The 17,574-nt window shown below is 37.8% G+C and overlaps 1 protein-coding gene and 1 pseudogene across 6 annotated transcripts in view; one reads left to right on the top strand and one right to left on the bottom strand.

The window, feature by feature from the left end:
• The window catches only part of TNRC6B (trinucleotide repeat containing adaptor 6B), a 249,857-nt gene that overhangs the window by 82,734 nt on the left and 149,549 nt on the right, over window positions 1–17,574 (top strand). For all 6 annotated transcript variants that reach the window (XR_009054633.1, XR_009054632.1, XM_057741195.1 and 3 more), the window contains exon 4: window positions 7,570–7,637. Coding sequence is in view for 4 of the 6 variants with exons in the window: in XM_057741195.1 (XP_057597178.1) it covers window positions 7,570–7,637 (68 nt within the window). In the remaining 2 variants the exon portion in view is untranslated. The remainder of the gene's footprint in view (window positions 1–7,569; window positions 7,638–17,574) is intronic.
• Window positions 13,652–14,239, bottom strand: LOC130856615 (U3 small nucleolar ribonucleoprotein protein IMP3-like; annotated as a pseudogene).

Raw genomic sequence — 17,574 nt, 5'->3', positions numbered from 1 at the left:
CTAATTTAACTGCATCTCAGAACAATGCTTAAAAACATTTATAGGAATACAAAAATATTCAGGATCCAGCAAAAATTCTCAATGTCTGTTATTCAAAGCAAAGACTTTCAGGCATGTAAAAACCAGGAAAATACAAACATAGTTAAGAGGAAAACAAATCAATTAAAACCAACTCATAGTTGACACAGATGCTAGAATTAGCAGACAAGAATATTAAAACACTTATTATAACTATATTTCACATGTTCAAAAAGTCAAGCAGAGACATGGAAAATATATTTTTTAAAAGCCCCAAATCAAATTTCTAGAGTTGAAAACCGTTGTGTTTGAGATGAAAAATATACTGAATGGAATTGTGGAAGATTAGATATTGCAGAATAAAAGATTAGTGAATTTGAGGAATTACCAATAGAAACTATCCAATGTGAAACACAAAGAGAAAAAGAATTAAAATCCAAAAAGCAAACAGAGTATCAGTGGTGTGGACAGTATGCTGTGGACAACTTCAGTCAACGTAATATCCCTATAATTGGAGTCTCTAAAGAAGGAGCAGTGGGACAGAAAAATAGCTAAGAGATAATGGCCTCAAATTTTCTAAATTCGATAAAAACTATAAACCCACAGATCCGAAAAGCTCATGCAGAAAACCACCCAAAGCACATCCTAATCAAATTACTCAAAACCAGTGACAGAGCAAACCTTAAAACCAGAGGAAAAAAGACACACTATTAACAGAGGAACAAAGAATTTCTGGTTGGAAACAATGTAAACAAGAAGACAGTGGAGCAACATCTTTAAAGCACTGAAAGAAAAAACTGTTAACCTTGAATTCTATAACCAGTGAAAATTTCTTTCAGAGTTGAAGGCTGAATAAACACTGTTTCAGATATACAAAAGCTGAAATAATTTATCACCAGCATACCCTTACTCCAAGTAATGTTAAAGGGAGGAGGAAAATGATGCCAGGTGGAAATATGAATCTATACAAAGGACCGAGAGCTCAGAAAAGTGGGAATTATGCAGCTTAAATATATAAGACCTTTTGCTACTATTTAAATCTCTTTAAAAGAGCATTGTTTGAACAACAATAATACAGATGCATTGTGGGTTTGTAACATTTGTATCTCTGAATTGTACAATAACAGTGGCATAAAGGCCTGGAGGGGGAACATGGTAGAATACTATTGTAAGGTTCTTATATGTGAATTAGTATTTCACTTGAAGAGAAGAGAATACAGGTGACCCTTGAACAATGCAGGGATTAGGGGCACTGACCCTCTCTCTGGGCAGTCAAAAATCCAAGTATCACTTACAGTCAGCGGTCCCTATTTTCAGTCCATGTCTGGATTTCCTCCACATTTTTGGATTCAACCAGCTGGAGATGGTGTGGTACTGCAATATTTACTGTTGAAAAAAAATCTGCATATAAGCGGACTGGCGCAGTTGAAACCCATGTTGTTCAAGGGTCAGCTGTACTTCCCAACTCATTCCGTGAGACCAGCATTACTCTGATAACAAAACTAGACAAAGACATTGCAAGAAAAGAAAACTACAGATCAATATCTCTTGTGGACATAAATGCAAAAGTTCTAAATCTAATTTTAGCATATTGAACCCAACAATATGTAAATGGATAATTTGTGAACAGGTAGGGTTTACCCCAGGAATGCAAGGTTGTTTAACATTCAGAAGTCAATGTAATTCACCACATTAGCAAAGTGAAAGAGAAAAACCATATGATCAACTCAAGAGATGCAGAAAAAGCATTTGACAGACATCATATCCATTCTTGATAAAAACTCTCAGCAAAATAGAAAGGAACTACTCAACTTGATAAAGGCCTTTTATGAAACATCTACAGTTAACATTAAACTCAGTGGTGAATGACCGAATTCTTTACTCTTACGATGAAGAACCAAAAAAGAGAAGGATGTCTGCTGTCCACGGTTCTGTTCAACATTGTACTGGAAGTTCTAGCCAGGGCAAAAAGGCAAAGAAGAGAGAAGAGAAAGAGGGGAGAGGAGGGAGGGGAGGGAGCCGAAAGAGTATATACTGTGTGATTCCATGCATATCAACTCTAGAAAATGCAAACTAACCTAGGACAACAGAAAGGACGTTAGTGGTTGCCTGGGGAGGGAGAGCAGGAGGGAAGGATTAAAAAGGGGACATGATGAAGCTTTTAGGAATGGTGACTTCTTGATTTTGGTGATGGTTTCATGAGTATATACATATGTCAAATTGTATCTAAATATATGCAGTTTAATATATATCAGTTATACCTCATAAAACTGTTAAAATTAAAAATAATTTTTTAAAAGAAGAAAAGAAACCAACAATTTATTGGTGGCACTAAATAGAGCAGTTTTGATAGAGGGAAAATATAGAGGCAAAAGGGTTTTAAAAGTAGTCTGAACACAGAAGAGAGGTAAATATGTGTTGCGGGGGGCAGGCAGCAGAAGAGTGTGCTCAGTGATCAGAACATGGGAGTAATGGGGTGTAGTTTATTCTTTTAAGAATTTGGATAGTAAAGGGAAGGGAAAAGACAGGAGGCTATTTGGAGAGGCCAAAAATAATTTTTCAGAATAGATTATAAAATATTTGTAGGTTGAGGTTCTCCTTTTACTGGAAAGGGAGAAAGAAGGGTTCCTCAGATAGTAAGATCCCAGAGGAGGCAGTGTCACGTAGGTCATGAGTTTGGAAACAGGTGGTGAGGTTAGCCCTGCAGAGCAGTCTGGGGGAAATGGGTGCAAATGCAGAGGTTTGTGATATAGTCACGAGAGGAAAAAAACAAGGGGGTCTTTGGGACTTTGTGTGGGATAGGCTCGCAAGGTAATCTTAGGCATTGTCACCTTCAGAAAGGATGGACTTCGAGAGGATGCCTATTGGATGGGTTTGGAGTCTTTGAGGAGAGTAGAAAGGGTACAGGATAAATGAGTGAGGAGTGTGGTGTAGTAGGTCAGTCATTCAGCCCAGTTCTTAGCACCTAGAAGGCGTTTGGAAATTGTGTTGAAAGAATGAATGACGGACCAGAAGGGCTGTGTTAGAGTCTGGGATACACCGACAGAGATTACATTGTGTCCCTCCTGGGCTCACCAGCAGGGGGGAAGCAGGTGAACAAAGGATCACAGCTGCTGGCTAAACCTTACAGAGCAACTGGGAAGGAGCACCTGGAAGTGGGGGAGGGGGAAGTGCCAGGAAAATGCTTCCTAAAAAGTAACTTTTCAACCAGTGTTCAAAGGTTAAGTGCAAGTTCGCTGGAAAGAGAGGAATGAGGATGGGCCTTCCAGGCAGAGGTGCTGAATGTCAGCACTGAGTAGAAGTTAATTGGTATAATTTGTAAAGGAACCAGTTTTGTAACTTTCTTCAGCTCTGCACTTCAGGAGCTGAAGAGAAAAAGGGAAGGATTTGGCAAGACAGGAATGTCCCAAGAGCAAGTTGGTGGTGAGCAAATCTAGGACACTGCGGAGGAAAGTCAGTGAAACACCTGTCAGGTGAACCTCTGCATGGACTCTGAGGAAAGAGAAGAACCACAGAACTAGACATGACAATGAAAACTCCTGACAGATGGAAATGGAGGGAGGGAGTGGAAGGGGCACTTGTAGTCAGAGGCAGATTTCAGAATTCATGGACCTCCGTGTGGAGCTGTCCAGATAGACGGCAAGACCCAGCCTCGGGTCCTGCCCATCTCCTCGCTGAAGCAGGAAGGAGATGGATTGCCTGTCTAGGATGGGTCTAGAGTATGTGATGCCTGTAGACTGAATTAAGTGCCCTTCCTTCCTTAAGTTGTTTCATTGTGTTCTCACACTGTGTTACAATTGACTAGTTTTTGTCTGTCTTTCCCACCAGTCTATAAATTTGCGGGGGGTGGGGCACGGGAGAGACTGCCTTCTTCACCATTACCTCAGCATAGCACCTAGCATGTAATATGTACCCAATAAATATTTGTTAAATGAATGAATGTTTTTGGAGATAGGTGAGAATATGATGTAAGTTTTATGAATAAAAATATTGAAACTCCTGAAAATGAGGTCAAGGGGGAGCAGTGGTGGAGATCATCAGATTAAGTGCAAAAGTGTTCAAGACATTTGTAGAAAAAAGAAATAAAGATGTGAAGGGACTGGAAGTGGACTTGAGAAAAACAGGAAGTGGCAATAAGGAGCAGTGATCTTTCTGGACCAGTTGTATTGCTTTCTGAGATGATGGAGAGTGGGAAAAGGTATGAACCCTGGTGAAGGAGGTAGTATCTTCTGGGGAAAAGCATTTTAATTGGTACTTAAAAGAATGAGCAGGAATGTGAAGTGTATGTAAGGCCCAAGACCAGGGCTTCTAGGCAAGAAGGGATGTTATATGTAAAGGCACAGAGGCATGAGGAGTTAGTGTGTGCTCTACCAGGGGTTCCAAATGGGTGAGTGAGGCAGCAGCAATAAAAAAGATCACTTAGGCAAATGAACTGAACTTTTATCTCTCAAGATAAGTGATAGAATGCCACTGAAGAATTTCAAGGAGAGTGATGTGATCATGTTTGCATTTTACAAAGTCCACTTGATGGAGGTAACTTGAAGAATGGATTGAAATGAGATGGGACCCAGCAGCACAAAGACTAGTGAGAAGGCTTTTGTAGTAGTGAGATTTAGAGAAGCTGACTTTAACTATGGCAGTAAAGGGAATAAAGAAGGGGTGATGGATATGAGAGCTGTTTAAGAAGTAGAAGCCACTGTACTTGGTGATTAATAGGATATGAGGGGACATCCTAGGTGGCGCATTGGGTAAGAATCTGCCTGCCAATGCAGGGGACACGGGTTCGATCCCTGCCCCAAGAAGATACCACATGCCACGGAGCAACTAAGCCCGTGTGCCACAACTATTGAGCCTGCACTCTAAAGCCCATGAGCCACAACTACTGAGCCCATGTGCTGCAACTACTGAAGCCCACACACCTAGAGCCCGTGCTCTGCAACAAGAGAGGCCACCGCAATGAGAAGCCCACACACCATAATGAAGAGTAGCCCCCGCTCACCGCATCTAGAGAAAGTCCGTGTGCAGCAATGAAGACCCAACACAGCCAATAAAATAAATAAATAAATAAATAAATAAATAAATAAATAAATAAATAAATAAAATAGAATGTGAGGTTAAGGAAGGAAGGCAGAGAACCTATAGCCTTGACTATAAGTTTCCTGTTTGAGGATCTTGGTGAATGACAGTACCATTTGCAGAGATAGGGGATATAAAAAGCAGAGGAAATTTAAGGACAAAGGTGATGTTTCATTTTGGACCTATTGGGCCATCCACGTGGAGACTAGTATACAAAATATGGGGGCTGGAGTTAAAGATTTGAAAGCCAGTATAGGGGAGGTTGTTGAAGCTATGGGCTTTTTGATTATTACTTCTCATCATGATTGTGCTTATTAGAAATTGGTTATAGATAACCTTTTTTTTTTTTTAAACTAGTAAGCTGAGGCTAAGTCCACAATGTAGAGCTCTTTAACGAGAGAGGATTTTTAAAGATGAAAATTTCATAATATATGTAAGTGGGAGAAGAGGCATTCTTGTCTTTGAGAAAATGATTCCAAGGAACTTTAATATATTTAAACAATTTGTCATCTTTTTTTTTCTTCTAATTCAGGCACAGCAACTGTAGAGTTAAGTGCATAAAATGCACAGTTCAGTGATTTTCTTTTTCACTTACACTTATCTGTACTTTCTTGTAACCACAACCCAGATCATGATCATCTCTAGCACCTCATAAAGTTTGCTTTGCAACATTGTAACCCTGTTTTTTCTTCTAGAGGTTTAGATCATTGTGTAAATTTAGGATGGGCGAATCCTCCCTCTCCTTGGCAAAATCTGGTAGGCTGCAGGATCAGGAAGTCCATAGAGAATAGTCAAAACCTGGTTTGAATTTCACAGTATGCAGTGTGTCTCATTATTCTTGCTTATACTTCCTCCAGTTTCTCCTTTTAATGGAAATAAACCTCTCCATTTTTCTGTCCTTTTTGAAACTTAGCCTCAATACTATTCCATCTTCTCCAGTATTTCTGAGAAGTGAGGACTGCACAGGGTTGCAGAGCTGGAAAGCCTTTTGTTTTATTTGGGCTTCATTATGGTGTGTATCTACGTTACTGTTGTCTGTCTTCCAGATTACTGGGTTCTATAAGAAATGGACAGTACTTTTTTAAGTCGGGAAAAATCCTCAAATACATCTGTTGCTATCTATCTCCTTGAATACTTCTGTTTGATATTTTTAAATTATGCCTTTTGGGGCAGTTTTCATAGGGACTGATAGTCCCAGTTTATGGAGGTAGCTCTATCTCTGTCACTTATATCTTCCTTTATTGATCAGTAAACCATTTATTGATCTGGAATAGTAAAATGCTTTTTTTCTTCGTTTGAAAATTTGTATTGAGAAATAAATCAAACCATACAGAGAAAAGAAAAACATACAGTTAAAAGAATAATTATAAAATAAACACCCATATACCTACTATATAGGCCAAGAAATAGAACCTAACCGTACCCCAGAAATCACCATGTGCCTCTTCCTGATCGAATTTCCTCCTTGACTCGCTAAGATACTTACTAGCCTAAATTTTGTAATAGTTATTCACTTTTCTTATAGTTTTATAAACCATAAATATACATATATGTCTATATATACACACGTTTTAAAAATGTATATATTTGAATCTTAATATTGAGAGATTTATACTGTATGTGTATTCTTTTGTGACTTGCTTCTTTTACCTAGTATTGTGTTTTTGTAACTCATCCAGCTTGAAGTGTGTTTCTGTAGTTCATTCGTTTTCATGCAGTATAATAGTCTATTGTCTTAAAACACCAGAGCCTATTTATCTACTTTACTGTTGATGAATGTTTGTTTATTTTTTTCCTGTTAAAAATAGTGCTACTAAAAATATTTTTGTATATGTGCAGAAGTTTCTCTCGGGTAAATACCTAAAAGTGCAGCCACTGATTTATACAGTAAGTACATAGTCAAGTGTACTAGATAATGGCAAACTTTTTAAAGGCTATAGTACCGATTTTCTCTCTCACCGGGAATGGATGAGTCACCATTGCCCTGTACCCTTGTCAACACTTGATATTGCCCAGCTTTTTAATTTTAGCCAGCCTGGTGGTTGTGAAATGGCATCTCTTTGTGTTTTTAATTTGCATTTTCCTGATTGACAGGAGATTGAACATCTTTTCATATGTTTAGGGCCATTTATGCATCCTCTTCAGTGAAATTCCTACTCAATTATTTTGTAAATTTTTCTGGTAGATTGTCTTTTTCTTATTGATTCATAGCAGTTATTTATTATATTCTGGATGCTAATCTTTTGTCACAGTTATGAGTTGCAAATCAACACACTTCCTTTTTATTCTGCAAATCTGGCCACCCAAGGAGAGATGCCATAAGCAAACCTGGAGAGTGAAAACCATTGGCTCAGGCTTCTGTTCTGGGCACTGCAGTGAAATGCCACGTGGCTCTGTAAGCACATTCCCTGGCACTTTGGAGTGATTGCATCTTGGTTACTGACTACTGCTGACCTGTGGTACTTGCCTTTGCAGGTGGAACAGGAGGATTTTGTAATGGAAGGGCATGGCAAGACTCCACCTCCTGGTGAAGAAAGCAAACAGTGAGTCACAGTTTATTTAAAAAGGGTCTTATTACAGATCTTCAGAAGCACTTTGGTTAAACATGCTGAGAGCATGTTTGCAGGGGATGTATATGCTGGGCACATTGTGGAACTCACCAGTTGCTTTGGTGGCTGTTAATGCAGTACTTCTATTTATAGACAAACTGGAGGGACAGGAAAGTTGGCTTTGTAGTTTTTTACACTTGACTAAATCACAATTTATGTTATGCTTTAGCAAAGGCTTTAAGGCTTAGGATGTTCCAAATTGAACTAACTCAGTCTGGTTGATTTCCAAAGACAGTGTAAAATGGTATATGCTTTTCTTAGCAATGCCTTTATGAAGTGAACTAAATTAATAGACTCTTTCCCTGCATTCCAAGTGTGAATTTATTTGAATAGTGCTTCCTGAAATTCTATTCCATTTAGTTATTTATACTTCTGATCTTTGTTTAAATAACAAATTGTTTCCCTAAAGGAACAGGAATTATAAATAATACAACTTGGCCAACAGTCTAAATAATTCAGGATCTCTCCTCTACCTTCTTAAGGAGTGATAAGTTTTAAATCTGAAACTGGGAGTCCTCTAGATAGCTTTTTGTGGCAGTGAGTAGATTTTTTCCTCCCTCTGTCACAGAACTTGAAAAATTATGTTGCAGAGCAGACTGGTGTTTCATATGCCCTTTTAAAGGAAAAACAGTTAAGACTGGCTTAAAGTACTGACATAACTACTATTTTTTATTCAGACAGTAGTCTCCTAAGTTGAATGGGACAGTGATTCATGGAATTTACTGAAAATCTGTAGAGAGAAACTCTTTTGTTTTTTTTTCTCCCTAGAAAATGATTTAGTTTTGGTCTGTCTTATGAAAATTATGTCTCTAAAACCCTTAGGAATGAATTATACAGAAGATGCTATGCTGCCACGGGGCCAGGTTCATTATACGTGAATGTTCGTCATGTATTTGTTGTGAATGGAAACCAGGAAATTTTCACAGCTGCTTTAATTTGCTAACGAGGCAGTTTTAAAAATAGTGTACAATATAAATCCTAACTTTGCTGTATTCTGTCAAATACACTTATATTCTGCATGGGCAGATGGAATCAATTCATCTTTAGCAAATTAGAAAGCCAAACATCTAGTCCCGATAGAGTTACAGGAACACATCAGGTGCCTTGCCCCCATCCTCTTCCCCCCACCCACACTCAAGTCAAAGGTTTTGTAATGTAAAAACATAGCTCCCCTTTGATAAGGGTTTTCTGTGCTCTGAGTACTTTGCTTAGATACTGTGTATGTAATTTCCACCCCTTACAGTATCTCTGCTTCAGATATTGGGGTCGGTCACTTGCCCATGATAATGCAGCTTGAAACGGAAGTTGGGATTTGAACCGGATCTTTCTGACTTTAAAGTGTTTTGTAATATCTCTTGAACCCAAATTCTTTGCCAACCTTGGGAGTTATGTTCCTGAAAAGTATTGTGGCTAGCAAAACTGCAGCTGTCAAGATCAAAGTCTCATGGATTAAAGTGAGTTGGGGGAAACAATGAAAATGGCATAAAGCCTATTTTTAAAACACAGATGAAGGTTCTATTCTCTGAAGGGTATCCATTTCCCAAACAAACCAGTCTTTATCTTTAAAAACCTGCTCCAGTAACCCCCATCCTGAATCAGCTTCTTTAGGTATTCAGGAAACATTGCTGGGACAGATTCTCCCACAAGTTTTATGTTATACAAGCTGTACTTCTTTTAGAGAACTTCAAACAGCCCTAGCAGACTTATATCCTTACCATTTCCCTTGATTGTTTTGTTTTCACAAGTCTCTGCCTTTTCACAGATGAATCTTGTTTTATTTTGTTTTGTCTTGTTTTGGGGAAGGGGGGAAGAGAGTTGTTTGTTTGTTTGTTTTTTCCGGGCTTGGTCTGCTGTCCTATATTGAAATGATAAAGCAGAAATGAATCTTCTTGCTGGGCCTTCCTGCCATAAATCTGCCCACCTCTTCTGTGGGAGTTGGGAGTAAAGGTGCTGTGTTCTTTTGTTTGAGGCAACAGAAATAAAAGGATTGAAACAATTTTTTACATTTTATTTTTTGTATTTCACAACTACAGTTAGCAAAGGATGATTGAATCCTGGATAGTAGGATCTAGGAACTGAATACTACATTCTAGTGACACATTGCTGAATGACTTATGAAATTCCCATCCACTCTTTTATTTTTTTTAATTGTAAAAGTAATACGTAGTTGCCATAAAACATTCAAACATGAAGGTGTGGATTTAGAAGTAAAACCGAGACTCTTCTTTTGCCTTCCTTCCCTTCCTCATCTACTTAAACATTTTCTGTATATTTAGAAAAAACAACTAAATAGATTTTTTTCTAATGTAATTCTTCTGAGATTTGCTTTTTTCATCTGACATCTTTTGCAGTCTAATTAAACATCGCAAAACATTCTGTTGGACTGATGTACTATAGTCATTCTTCTCTAATCAATATTTTGGTGGCCTTCACTTCTTTGATTTTTACAAATAATACTTTATTGAACATCCTTATTCATACATCTTTTTTTTTTTGGGGGGGGGTACACCAAATTCAATCATCTGTTTTTATACACATATCCCCATATTCCCTCCCTTCCTTGACTCCCCCTCCTCAAGTCCCCCCCACCCTCCCCGCACCAGTCCTCTAAGGCATCTTCCATCCTCGAGTTGGACTCCCTTTGTTATACAACAACTTCCCACTGACTATCTATTTTACAGTTGGTAGTATATATATGTCTGTGCTACTCTCTCGCTTCGTCTCAGTTTCCCCTTCACCCCCCGCCCCCTTCCATACCTCGAGTTCTCCAGTCCATTCTCTGTATCTGCATCCTTGTTCTCGTCACTGAGTTCATCAGTACCATTTTTAGATTCCGTATATGTGAGTCCTTATTCATACATCTTTATTCACAGGTGTATGTAGGATTGGTTTCTAGAGATGGAGCTGTTGGGCATGGGCATGTGTTTTCTTACAAGGAGGTAGCTGCTTTCGAACGAGTGATACAAATGTTAATTTCCATCAACAGTGAATGAAAGTAGTCATTCCTCCACACCTTTGTTGACAATAAAATTATTTATCTCTGAATTTTTGCCACTAATATTTTATTGTTTTAATTTGAACTTGTATGCTTATTAATAAGATGGAATATCTTTTGTTAGTTTATTGGCCATTGGTTTTTATTTCACGTACCACCTATTTACATATGACTCCCACTTTTCTTTTGGATTGTTTGTTTTGATAAGCTTTGTAGGAACCCTTTACAAAGTATAGATATTAACTTTTGTCTTTTGAGATGTTTTAAATATTTTCTCCCAGGCCTAATCTTTTAACATTGGGTTATCTTTCATGCTAAGAAACCATTTAAATTTTTATGTAGTAAAATCAGCCTTTATGGCTTCTATGTTTTGTGCTTGTCTCGGGAAGTCTTTCCTACCCTAACATGATGAAATGTCCCAAGTTTTTCTGCTGTATTTTTCACATTTAGACCTTTAATTGACCTGGTACTCATTTTTGTGTATGGTGTGAGGCAGAGATCTAATTTAATTTTTTTCTGAATTGGTTTCCAAAACAGCTCTCATTCACTGGTATTAGCTTGTAGGGATAGCCTATTTCACTTATGGAGGCAGGTGGAGCACAGTGATTATATAACTTGCTCAAGGTCACAGAGCAAATTCTACTAAGGATTAGGTCTAAAATTATTTCTGTTAGCTGATCTGTGCCACTTTCCTTGTTTCTTCATTTAACATTTTTACCATAGGTTCTGGAAGTCTTAAAAAATTATTTTATTTCTGTAATGTTTATTTCAATGGAATAAATTATGTTAACAGGTAGATTAAGGTAGCTATGTATATAGAAAGCTTTCTTGAAAAAATAATTGACTTTTGATATTGAAAACTATTTGTGCTAAATTGTTAATATTTAGATCAGTTGTGCTGATTTCTGATGTAAGTGTAAGATGTAGCAGAGTGTATAGCTTTAAACATCTGTCTGTATGTATTATGTCAATATTGTTGCTTTTTAATGAGGTTTATTTACTATTAGTGTATCTAATATAATTATTTTTCTGAAGATATTCACTTTATGAGCTATTGGAGCATATCAGACAAACCAAGTTTATTGCCATTATAATTACTATACTAAACTCACACAGTATTAATCACATGGTGTGTTTAACACAGGGGTAAATATAAAACTATTACAGCTTTTTAAGACACAGCATGAGCAGATACTTGCTCATAGATTGTGCTTGATCATGCCTGTTGAAAGCTCATTTCAGATAAAATGTTTTGACCCAGGCATGATTTTGATTTGGTTTTATTTATGATACAAGTGATAGTCTAGATATTTGTGGGCATTTCATTTCCTGTAAATTATTTTGAAGTTAGATATCAGTTTTGGTATGTTAATGAGTTTGGCCTCTTTCATTTCTTCCTTTAAAAAAATTTAATACAGCTTATAAGCAAATCTAAGCTTTAAACCTCCATGCTGAAATTCACTCATACTCTCAAAAGATATTTTTCTTTAACCTACTAAAATAATTCAGTTTTTCTAGTAAATTTTTATCGATTGAATTTTCTTACTTCTTCTGGTTCATTTTATTAAAGGTCATCATTAAAACAACTCTCTCAGTAGCACTGACACATATATACTACCAAATGTAAAATAGATAGGTGGTGAGAAGCTGCCGCAGAGCACAGGGAGATCAGCTTGGTGCTTTGTGACGACCTAGAGGGGTGGGATAGGAAGGGTGGGAGGGAGGCTCAAGAGGGAGGGGATATGGGGATATATATACACATATAGCAGATTCACATTGTTGTGTGGCAGAAACTAACACAACATTGTAAAGCAGTTATACTCCAATAAAGATGTATAAAAAATAAAATAAAATAATAAAAAACCACAACTCTTTCAAAGCAGGATCTCGAAGAGATATTTGCATCCACACATTTATTGCAGCATTATGCATAATAAGCAAGAGGCATAAGCATCCAAATGTCCATTAGCATGAACAGATAAAGAAAATGTGGTATATACGTACAGTGGAATATTATGAAGCCTTAAAAAAAGAAAGAAACCTTGTCACGTGCTACAATATGCATGAACCTCAAGGGCATTATGCTAAGCAAAAGAAGCCAATCACAAAGGACAAATACTGTATCATTCCACTCATATGAGGTATCTAATGTAGTCAAAATCATAGAAACAGAAAGTAGAAAGGGGGCGGCCAAGGGCTAGGGAGAGAGAGGAGAGAGAATTAGTATTTAATGAGTACAGAGTTCAAGATGAGAAAGTTCTAGTGATCTGTTGCAAAACATAGCAAATATACTTAACATTTAAAAATAATTAAGATACAAAATTTAATGTTTTTTTTCACCACAATAAAAAAGTAGAAGCCAAATTGAAATATACTTTAAATGTAAAATATAGCCCGGATTTCAGAGACTTAGCACACAAAAAAAGTAAAATCAGTAACTTTTATATTTATTTATTTTGCACTTAAAAAGCAGTTAGGCCATTTGTTGGCATTAGGAGAGCATTCCTTTAAATAAGAGAAAGGACTCTGCACACTAAAATCTCACCCATTTTATGAAAACTTGAGACCAAACTCTCCATCATCTGTAAACTGCTTAATCACGAACAAGAGCAAGCATTCCAGTTAAATTACACCAAACTGTCCTGCTACAAGAAAATGAAAGGAAACCGGGGGGCGGGGTTAAAGCACCCCTACCAAGTCCTTGGTTTAACACTACAGTGTTTCAGGTACAAGAATCTAACAATTCTCCAGTGCAGCATAAAACCTCTTCCCATTGTCTCTTAAGGCAGTCATTTAATTATCAGTTGTCCAAAGGTTAAGATGATTTCGCGGAAAAGGGCATACCCTTTGGCTCTGTGCGTGGCCTGCAGCTGAGGAGCCAAGAAGTGATGATTGGCTGCCACACTCTTGGGGAGAGCGCCTTCATAGAATCTCAGGCATCAGGTCTCAGCTTCCCCATCTATAAAATGCAGTCCTAGTGAGGCAAGACCTGCTAGGCTTCCAGATCGAAGTCCTCATGCTCCTCACTGTACTCCAGCACGTGCCGCTTGATCTTGGACAAGTCGACCCAGGTGACAAAGTCCTCTATGCTGCACGTGACAAGGGAGGCGGGATCGGTGACCACGTCGGGCCCCAAGGGCACATCGCCCTGCTCCACGAATGCCACGATGGCCTGCAGGTGCTGGGCCAAGAGCAGCTTAAGGAGTACGGTGGGCAGGCTGCAGAGGCAGAAGGACAAGGCAGTGAGGAAATCGCAGAGCTCCAGTGATCTGCATGTGGACACTAGGCCGAGAGCACACAGCTGGTCCAGCAGAGTAGTGGAGGAGGGCACGCCAAACGTATCACACGAAACGGGTGGTGCTCTGGCAGGTCACGCTCAGCAGGGCTCAGCTGGTTGTAGCGCCTGTAATCCTGGCGTCGCTGCAGCGGATGACACCGCGACCCACGCCGCTCCTGCAGGTAGGGGTTGATGACCCACCCAGTTAAGGAAGTCCACCCGCTTAAGCAGCTTCTGCGCGTGGAACTTACGCTTCTGTACCATGATAGTGGCTCGGATGGTCTGTATTGTTTTATGTTGAAATGATAATCTTTTATATATGTTATGTTAAATAAAGCATACTAAAATTTTTAAAACAAAAACAATCTCGTTTAATAATGAGTTTTATAGATAATATCCCCCTTTTAGGGATTGTTGATATAATTAATTGTATCATTTTCTATATTTTACTCTCTTGGGGTGCTTTTCTGACTTCCCTTTCTAAGGAAGAATCTATCTTGCATGGGCAACCTGTAAGGAAATTGAAGTGTTGAAGGCAGTTTTATATTGATTTAGAAGAATGTAATTTAGGGAGTCAACACCACCCTGTATACCACAGGGTGGTGTGATATGGTTTTCTGCTTGAGGTGCTGTTTTTTAAATGTCTGAATTCCAATGCCTTCTTATTAATTACATTCTTCCAAACTAAAATGTCTAGTTATAAGATGCCCTTTCAATTTTTCTGAATTATTAATTATACAGATCTTTTGTAAGTTCTGATAATTAGGCCTTCCCTTTATTGCTGCTCCCACTCTAACTTCTTAACCTACAGTTCTCTCTTCCTCACATTCATCTTATACTGTGGTGCAACTTTTAAAAGTTTATTCTTTCCAAAATCTCTACAGTTGATAGCCCTTGTTTTATATTTGACCACTGAATTTAACACTAAATTCTTTGGGAACAGTTCTTTTGGTGCTTATTTAAAGGCTTTGGGAAGCTCTGTAGCATCTCCTAAATACAGAGAAAATGAAAGTACTGTATTTCCAAATTACTCATTTTATAGATGATTATCTTCAAAACACAGACCTTGGTATTTGGCCTTAGGAAAGGATTTTTTGGTTTGTTTGTTTTTAACATTTTATTTTCTGTTTTCTACCATCAAGTTTTTCACCAGCTTTTCTTTTCCTTTGGACCATTAAAATATGTACATGTTGAAGTAAACTTATTAAGGACCAAATTGAACCCTCTGTAAACTCAATCATTATTACACAGAGGTAACCTGGACATCAGAAAAATAGTTGGATTACTTCCTTTTTAAAAATATTTATTTATTTATTACTTACTTATTCATTTATTTGGCTATGCCAGGTCTTAGTTGTGGCATGCATATGGGATCTAGTTCCCTGACCAAGGACTGGACCCAGGCCCCCTGCATTGAGAGTGTGGAGTCTTAACCACTGGACCACCAGGGAAGTCCCTGGATTTCTATAGAATCTTTTCAGATTGTTTTTGGGAGAAAGGAAGTGAGTGTTATTTTCAAGTTTATTGGTATTTTGAAAATGTCACAAAGAGGTTCAATACATAGTTATGATTGTGGAATTTTTACTGCTGGGAATTTTGGTATAACCATAAATATTTTATACTAGGTCTTTGGGAAACTTGGAAGTTGCTAATAAATTTTCTAATTTTCATTGAAGCCACTTAAAAAAATTAATTCTTTGAAAATGCCTTTAAATTCTAAACTCTATGAGTTTTTTCCTGTGTTTTATAATTGAAAAATGACTACAGACTGGATTGCTGCTACTTATAGGTTAAGGTGGTGACTTTAAACAGCAATGAATAGGGTAGCTCATGTGGCTTTCAGAAAACTACAGTTAATTTAATAAAAGTCTTATTTATTTAGCTTATATTTTATTTATGAACAAATAATATGCCTTTATGGAAAAATATTATCTGAAAGGCAAAATGTAGCAAAATATATTCGCCCAGTTCCTTGAAATTGGTGTTTTAAGGCTGCTTTTTTGGAGACGTTACTGTTATCATATAGTTGTAAAATGTTTTGAAATACATAGCATTATGTAAATATAAAGAAATGCATGTTCAGTTGCAAGAATTTCCAGTGCTGTCATGAGGAGAAGGTAGTGTTTATTTCTCCCAAATTTTATGTTCCCTGAAGGGTATGGACACAAGTCCTGCCCTGAGCACTGCAACTTTCCTTTCCCACTGGAAGTCTCTGTGAACTGAGGCAGAGGTGTGGGGGCGGGGGGGGCGGATGGGGGTGGCAGGGTGGAGGGGGCAGGGAGACTGTAGTAAAGAGGAGGCACAACGTGATGGCAGGCAGTGAACTGTTAGGCTAAGGCTTTATGCTCTGTCTTCAGCTCTACAAGAACAGACTTTGCCAGCGGTCACTGTCATTGGCACCAGAAAGAGTCAATAAACATATATTGAATAAATGAAGATGTCAGTAAGTTCCCACAGACTGTTAAGAATCCCCGTTCTGCACACTAACTTTGAAAATCTGAGGTGGGCTGACTAAAAATCTTAACTCGAGAATATTTTATTTATTATTAGCAGAAGAAAAGTGAATTGATCACCTGTCATGTTTGACTTTATATTCAGTACTCTCTTAAGTATATTCCAGCAAATCTAATTTTATCATGATTCTTCTCTTTAAATGTCCCTACCTGTAAGCCAATAGATTGTTTATTTCAAAAACAAAAACAAAAGATTTCCTATGGAAGTCTGAACTCTCTTTGCTTCTGAGGGCCTTCATAAGATGCCTTTGGCCTACTTAAGCATATTTTCTCTACTGTTGAAAGGATCTTCCTGAGCCTGCCCAGTGTCTCTCCGTAAGATCTCCCATGCATATCTCATTTCCTTCCCCCTTACATGCCTTTGTTCAGGCAAGGAGACCCTTCTTTCTGACCAGGAGCAAATGTAGGTTTTGTGGGAATGCTCTTTAAGAAAAAGAAAATTAGATAACCAGCAAGGACCTACCGTAAAGAACAGAGAACTCTACTCAATATTCTGTGATAACCTTTATGAGAAAAGAGAAGAGAATCTAAAAAAGAATGAATATATGTATGTGTATAACTGAATCCCTTTGCAGTATACCTGAAACTAACACATTGTAAGTCAGCTACAGTAAAATTTAAGAAAAAGAAAATTAATTTCAAATACATAATTGGAACAAAAGTGAATATTTACAGTGAGGAAAGAAATCACAAAAATGGCAAATTAAAAAAAATTGACAAGTACAAAATTCTGAAAAATAACATAATATTTATATTAATTTGTATTAATATTTGCCTAACACATTGCTGTAAAAATTTTTTCCCAACATTTTTTGGCTGCTTACTATTTGATTGCCCCTTCATACTACAACAATTCTGTGATCTTTTCTAAAAAGAGAGACTTCTCTGGTGGCTCAGTGGTTAAGAATCTGCCTGCCAGTGCAGGGGACACAGGTTAATTCTCTGGTCTGGGAAGATCCCACATGCCACAGAGCAACTAAGCCTATGTGCAACAACTACTTGAGCCTGTGCACCACAGCTACTGAAGCCTGCAAGGCACAAGTACTGAGCACATGTGCTGCAACTACTGAAGCCCGTGAGCCTAGA

The sequence above is a fragment of the Hippopotamus amphibius genome, chromosome 7, assembly GCF_030028045.1.
Source record: "Hippopotamus amphibius kiboko isolate mHipAmp2 chromosome 7, mHipAmp2.hap2, whole genome shotgun sequence".
Lineage (NCBI taxonomy): Eukaryota > Metazoa > Chordata > Mammalia > Artiodactyla > Hippopotamidae > Hippopotamus > Hippopotamus amphibius.
The sequence above is the reverse complement of the archived record's forward strand: the minus strand, read 5'-3'. Positions and strand labels throughout refer to the sequence as shown.